At 35.4% G+C, this 7,868-nt stretch overlaps 1 protein-coding gene across 1 annotated transcript in view; it reads left to right on the top strand.

The window, feature by feature from the left end:
- Positions 1-4,356: 4,356 nt before the first annotated feature.
- Positions 4,357-7,868, top strand: part of LOC118734451 (Y' element ATP-dependent helicase YEL077C-like) — an 11,117-nt gene continuing 7,605 nt past the window's right edge. The window contains exon 1 of the mRNA XM_036464171.1: positions 4,357-4,608. Within this exon, the coding sequence (XP_036320064.1) occupies positions 4,357-4,608 (252 nt within the window). The remainder of the gene's footprint in view (positions 4,609-7,868) is intronic.

Here is a 7,868-nt window from a genome sequence, read left to right as displayed (position 1 = left end):
TCGAGAATAACACTGCAGATTTTGCCAAATGCCGCTGATCTGTTAACCAGTTTGCTAGAAAACGTCCCGCGGACATTGTGTGAGATTCGCCATACTCGTGAAAAACTGCAAAGTTTAATAAAATCTTTGACAGACATATGTACATATATATCAAGTATTTCTACACAAAACCTGCAAATTTAAAAAGTAAGGACAATTTAAAAAGTAATGACAACTTCTGAGCATAGATAATAGGTAGAACTTCTTTGCCAAATTACTCGACAGCTTGAGTATTAGGCTGGGTCGATTTTGTATGGGGGAAAATAAAATGCATTTGACCGTATTGTAATAGTAATATTATGATGTCTTATATCTAAGCCAATTGTTATTGGTCACGAAAGATTAATTTAAAACTTATCTTTAGCCCGCGCAATTCAATCAAAGTGTATGAATTTTGAAAATGAAACTTTGGCTTGCAATATCTATTGAATGCGTCAATTGTTATAAACAGGACGATATATCAAATTAAGGGTTATTAAATTTAGTACCTCACGTTCATTTATCATTTTTCAACATCTCTACAAGTTTTTAAGATATTAAGATAAAACTTACAAAGCTATAATTTTCCCTTATGAATTTTCAATTCTTCATTACTTCAGCCACCAAGTGAAAAATGCAAAAAAGTGAGACGCGATTTATTTCAAACGTTTTAATGTCTTCGGATGTTTATTTAATATTAAGAGGGTCATGAGTATGGTCACGCCAATTTGGTCAGTTTTCAAGATCGTGGTGAATGAAGTCAGACATGTATTGTCAAAGATTAGGAATCGTGTGATAAGTTATTAGTAGTTTCAAGCATATAAGTATTTACAAACATTAACATAATACAATTAGGGTGATAAACGCCCATTTTAAGTATATTTATACTGTCTTGAAAATTGGTGCGGAATGGTTTCATTAGTCACCGAAGAAGCACATTTTTCGCGGTTTCTAAATTTGCCGTTATATGAAAGTAGGGGACGAGCAATAAGTGTTTAGATATCCATAAATATTCAAGGTAATTCTATTATGTGAAAAAGTGACTGTAGGTAAATGCAATAGTCTTTATCATATCCTGGGAAATCCTTTTGAGCACTCTTCAACTGGACGATATTGCTTCGCATTCAGCTTCAACGAAAAAAGTCACTCCCTGACATACTTTTCTGTAATCCGGTTCTTTCATTTAAAAGTTATTTATACAATTGAAGAGAAATTTAGTTAGAAAAAAACTGGAGATCCGCTTAAGTCTTTCGATATAACTTTGGTAAATGTTACTCGATCGGCACGTAGTAATTACCAAATTGAATGCGAGACTTACTGTTACTGATTTATTATAATAATATGATGAAAATCGTTCAGATTATAAACAAATTATTAAAAAAAAAATGTTGAACACAATTTTTTGTAATTTTCCTATATTTGCAATTTTTATATTGTATGGATAAACATAAGTAAACTTATTAGTGTTTCTAGAAGTTGTGCCTGTTCAGTGTCTCCATACACATTTTCATAAACCAAATTTTTCTACGATGATGGAAAATAATGGCTTTTTTATTAGAGCTACCGAAACTGTTCCTATATTTGCAAAAATTCGTAAACTAGAGCTAATATTAAACAAAGATTAGAATATTTGGAACCAGCGACCTAAATGCACGCCAGCAGTATTAATACTGTTCTTTACATCTTTTGACTATAGGCCGGTGCAATTTTCAAGAGAACTATTAAAATTTTCTTGAAAATAGATAAGTTTGAGATTAACGATAAGCTAAAGTGCTGCGAGAAATGATATTTGACTTTACCTTTTGCGTTAACGGATTCATTATCTAATAATATGCACCAACCCTTTTTACTGAACCCAGAATTTTTAACAATAATTGGTCTTATTCGACTAGTGTGCTGTGGGTCACTTAGCGGACGATGCGCGGGCTCTTACAAATAAAATAAAAAACCTAATATTTTGCAGGCGTGTTGTTGACTGCATGATACAATATATTTTCACTATTACCAAGGGATTTGAGAAAATTAGATTTTCGACCCGCCCTATTGAGTATACAGCAGACTTGGGAAGTAAGAAGCGGCTGGCGGGCATTTTTGAAGTCAAACCTAAACTAAAGTGAATTAAAGAAGGAGCAATGCTTTGTAGGCACACGATATCGAACCGAAATTATCGCTTTAACATTATCCTTGTAATGTGAGTTTATGACATTCGATACGATACTAGGGTTCTGGTACTCGACTCCAAAAAATATCGTTTTAAAACTATCAAGTAGAAAATATCGGTATCGAATGCCAAAAGTATCGACATGATATCGTATCGTATCGAAATTCGTGTCCCTAATGCTCTGTGCTCTACATACTGGAGGAGGTAAAATTTCTGCAGTTCGTGACGCAGTTAAGCAAATCGAGACTGTGCTCTCGAATTAACTCATTGTGTCTTCTCTCTATACCAATCAATTCACCTCTGGCTTTGTCTAACCGGATGAAAGGCGCAATAAATCTATTCATACGAAATGTGTATTGCCATAAATATTAAAGCTCTCTGTTATAGCTAACTTTAAGAGAGAAAAGCATAATTTGTACTTCAAACTCAGATACAAAAATAAAAACTTATCTCGTACATCGTCTTAAAGGAATATCGAAACATTTACACTCATAATGAGCTCATTTAAGAGCTTAAATTCATAGATCAAGTGAGCCTCAAATACTAGACGAAACTAGATTTAGAATTCGAGTTTTCAGCAGGCCTTCATCAAAGTAATTGATAAACCAAAATTGAAATAAATGTCTTGCTGTAATTAGGAACGCATATCCATTGACCTTAAGATAAGATTTTACATTTTTCGCTTAACATATCCTTAATTTTCAACAAAGAAATAACTTTCCAAACCGATTACTAGGATTTTCTAGTACATACATACATACACACAAAAACAACGTTTTGTGACATTTTGTCAAGCTATTATTGTAATACTAGTGCACCCGCATGGCGTTAAGCGCCCTAATTCGGTAATGTAGCGATTAAACGAGAAAGTGAAAAATTTTGTCCTGCGGCGAATTGTAATGCGTTACTCCATCGATTCAAAAGGTAAGCGCTTACCAAAGAATTAAAGCTTTTGCTGGGTGTCCTCCAAAAGAATGGAGCAATCACAAAGGAACATTCGACTAATACCACTTTTGATCTCTTTATGGAATGAACTTTTCGTTTTTGTTCGAGCATGTCCTAAGAAGAGATTAATTGTTCCCCTTTATACCCGAACGGGCATAAAAAGCGACTAGTCATTTTTGAAAAATAAAAGTAAGTGATTTTTTTTCTAAATTATTTGTTCTCGAAAACGTAAAATATTTTTAATTTTTTCTCACAAAAATTCGAAATTGTTACAATCTATTTGCATGCGAAACCTTTTTCCATACAAAACCAGCGATTGAATTGCAGCTTTTGGAACGCTCGCCCAACTCAGCAGCACAACCGCTGATTACTGGGCCTGGCACGGGGTGGATCAATGCTTCGAGAAGCAAACCAATTTACTAAGAAAGAAAGTTGTAACAGTTTTCATTTTTTCAATGTAAATTTTTTTATCTATTTTGTATTTCACATGGCACGCTTTGATATAGAAGAAAAAAATCAGAACAGATTTTGACATTTTCGATACCAAAAGCAACAACAAAATACAGGCAAATCAAGGCAAATGTTGTTTTTTTGCTCAAATGCTCTAAACCTGTTTGATAGGCCTTGAATTAAACAAAAAATGTGATATAATTCATATGAAGAAAGTAATATTCACCAAATATTTTTTTTTACTTATGAAGAATCTAACAAAATATAGGAAAAGCATCGTCTTTAATAACTGCTAGGCATATTGAACATAGCGCTTTTGCATGAATTTTATCTGCATGCTTTTTGCTATTTATCATATAAATGTGTTTATCATATTTACATAAATTTTGCAGATAATGAATGACGAAAAATTAATAAATAAGGCGCGTCAGTTTAAAATTTATACAGCAAAAAGGAAGCGGATTATCGCAATAAACTTAAGCGAGCGCTGGCGTGGTAGTGCTATAAGCACTAAAATGGAAGTAAGTACCTGGTGAGAAAAACATTTGTTTATTTTCTATATTTGCTTGTTTTATACGACTTTATTTACAGAACCTGAATGTCAGTCGAGATGGCGGACCTTAAGATATCGGTTTGTGCGGGAGTGCACTAAACAAAAGTTTGCCTCTGGCAGTGCAGCTACTGACCCTGATAATGAGTGGGCGCTCTTTAACCATTTAGAATTTTTAAGGGAACATGTCAAGCCAACAATGTACGACACTTTAATTAATTTGTAGAGCAATATGTTTACGTTTTTATTTATTTCAACCAGCATACCTCGGGGTCAAGCGGTCAGTATATCGGAGTCTGAGGAATTAAGTGTACTGCAGCCGGAGGAATTTTTTACACTGCAGCAAGAAGAAAGAAGTACGTCACTGCCTGGACCATCCAATGATGGCTCTATAGAGTATGTTTTAGGCAATTTGACGACAGAGCTTGTGGAGGACTCAAGGTCGAGCGCAACTACAAACAAACGAAAGCGCGACAATCAAGAGGTCAGCGAACACCTCACTTCATTTCATGGATTCCATGAAAGAGGTGGTTACAAAACTTGTCGATGAAAAATTAAATGAACTCGCACAGAACGAGCGTGAAGAATCAAAAAACATCTTTTGAATCATTTATTAAAAAAAAAAGAAAGTAATTTGTGACCTGAATGAATTTATTTAGTTTTAGTTTTATACTTAATTGAATTTTTATTTTTCTGAATTGAAATATGATTGATTTTTAAGAAGTGTACTATTTTTGCTTTTACACTTTTCATTATTTTTGGTTAATTAGTATTAAGTTCACCAAATTGAAATGTGGTTTATTTTTAAGAAATGAAAGAACCGAAGTGTTACTGAATTCATATTAAAAATTATATTTTTATTTTTATTTTATTTGCGAATACATATTCTTTTAAGGTGTCGCGTAGTTGGTATGCAGATCTGGCTGCATAGTCTGAATATAACCATGAAACATTTCTCAATGGATTAACCTCTCTTCGCCAAAGTCCTTCGACTAATTCTCCATTGCATTCATGATCAACGAAGCCATGTGGGCAATAGCAGTCTCTGGTGCCACATTTCGCTTTCCGCGTAAAATTCTCCATCTGGCAGTCAAAATACCGAATGCGTTCTCAATAGTTCTACGGACTCCCGACAATCTTTTGATAAAACATTCCCGCCTTTCGTCCAACAGCACACCAGGAAACGGCTTCATCAGATATAATTTTAAAGGAGGAGCTGCATCTCCAACAAAATTATAGGGGAAGGAGGTATTGATATTCAGTGCAGTGGCCTTTGTATCGGTAAATCTAGCTGCTGATTAAATAGCAGTCAAATGTTAAAATTCCTCCATTGCTTTGACTGCCATAAGCATCGACATCCACGGCTGTAAATGTATAATTCGCATCGCAAATACCTAGCGAACGAAACGATACTGTACGTTCCTGAGAAAAATTAAAAAAAATTTATATCAATTAATGAACGTCAAACATTTTAGTGTGTACCTTTATAATTATAGAAGTTGGACCCGAAATGTGCTGGACATGTAATTGCAATATGTTTGCCATCGATATGGCTCCAACACAGTTTGGTAGATTCCAAATATTTTTTTTAAATCTTCCGCTATCCTTTGCCACTCAGCTATATTTGGCTTCGACGAGTAAAATGGACTTAATGTGTTCCAAACGATGTCGCGGTCGCTATGCAATAATATTTTGTATGAAATAGGAGCGGGGAAATAATGTTACTCATACGCCATATCAGTGCGTGACTACTTCAGCCGCTCAGCTGCTCAGCGCGTGGCCTCGGACTAATTGTTCTCCAATAGTACCCGTATGAGATTAGTTGCGACTAATTTATGCCCAATTGTACCCGATTTAGAATAATCTCGGAATACTCTCTTTAGAGATTAGTCGCAAATTTTTTTTCGGGGTGTTTATTTATAAACGTAAGTGTTCCCTTTCTTTTGTACGTGTTTATTGATATATCTGTACTGTACTGTTTTCGGACGATACTAGCCCTTACTGCCAATATAGGAGTATTGCATATACATATGTATGTATGGCGCTATCATAATGCATCTGCTGCTTTCTGCTGACAAAGAGTTGAGATGTACAATAATATTTTTCTTTGAGTGATTGCATTGACATGTTGTTGCTGCTGTGGCTTAAGTGTTCCAAGTACATTTTATGAGTTCTTACTTATTATGAGGCGACGAAGCATTTATTTTTTATTTTTTCGCTATTTTTTTGTCTGGCTAGCAACACTGCCGCCGCATCTTTTGTTGAGGCCCACCCACTACTCTAAACTTCTTTACACTATAGAATCACAACATTTCACTTTGTATGCACTCGACAGCCTGTTGGCAGTGTGTAAGTATGTACATGTATGTAGATGTGGTTGTAGCTGTAGTTAGTGCAAAGCGTATTGTTATTTTGTGCAACGCTGACGATGTGGGAGCACTAAAAAGGAAAGTTCTGTTTTTGTTATTCAAATTGTTTTACTTTGCTTTATTTTCCTACGAACGTCTTGCTTTTAAGTCATTTCGTCAACAAAGTATATTAAAAATTAGTAAGAAACAAGTTGATTTGAGCGCCTGCATAGCCACTCATTTTTGGGTCTGGCAGGGCATTTCCACCCAAAATTTCGTCTGGCTTCAAACATATAGCCTCCCGAGGATTCACCCTATGATAATTTATAATTTTTTTTCCTAGTTATTATAGTGTAAATAGTCCTCGCGCGTCTTCCATCCTCTTTCCACCGCCCTACCAGTCTGGTGATTGTTTTTCCGTTTCGCAGATACGGAAAAAAAAAATAGCGTAATGGATGTGTTTTTCTGCATCCTTAATTATCCTGTTGGCGCCAAAGCCACCCCTGGAGGGTCGCCAGACTTTCAGTTGGTTTAATGGGCCGCCATAGCGGAATGACTGAGCATGAAAGTTCTAGCCTGGTTATAAATAGTGTAACCAAAACCATTGTCCGCTCTCGGACCATAAACGAGCAGACCCAGCGAACTACGTCCCGCCCAAAATTTATTTCTTTATTCTAACATTTGGTACAACGTTTTCACCACAATTCACGTTCACGTTTGGTTTTGTGGTCTTCAGAAAGCATACCCACCCTCCATTGCCTTCTTAAGTAACCTAACGAAAGTGTTATGTCCGCGAAGAAGTTCTTGCGGAAACAATGATCCGGCTCGATGGTGAATAGTCCTGGAATCTATATAGAAAAGGTGGTAGCAATTTCAAAATTGGAGAACATCATTGGTCTACAGAAATCCAGTCTATATAGGCGCTTATTTCAGACGATATACCATAAATGACTTACAATTGAATTTGTAGGCATTCATCAAGATTTGTCTTTATTTTGTTTAGTCGCCGTAAAGCAAAGACCGCAATGGCTTTGGTGGTAGATTTAACGGTGGTAATTTTATTTTGATCCCTGGTGTCTCCGAATGACTTAACTTGACAATTTTTAGCAACAAATCGACTCCAGCGCCACCTTGCGGCTCTTGTTTTCAATAGTATTGCCACTACCGCGTTGTGAACCTAAACTATACAGGGACTTTAGGACAAAAATTTCATTAAAATCATTTCGGTCGAAGAATTATATATATTTAATTACAAATAGGTAAAAGTTTCAGTATATTTAGAAGGAGCCAAGCCCTCTTTTCCAATAGCCCCTAGTTTTCTCCAAGAGTATGGGATTGATTTCAAAACATTCATACCAAAATGATTTCAAAAACTTCATACCACGACTCTACCACA

This window comes from Rhagoletis pomonella, unplaced genomic scaffold (assembly GCF_013731165.1).
Source record: "Rhagoletis pomonella isolate Grant_MI unplaced genomic scaffold, Rhpom_1.0 Rhpom_scaffold_00002, whole genome shotgun sequence".
Lineage (NCBI taxonomy): Eukaryota > Metazoa > Arthropoda > Insecta > Diptera > Tephritidae > Rhagoletis > Rhagoletis pomonella.
The sequence above is the reverse complement of the archived record's forward strand: the minus strand, read 5'-3'. Positions and strand labels throughout refer to the sequence as shown.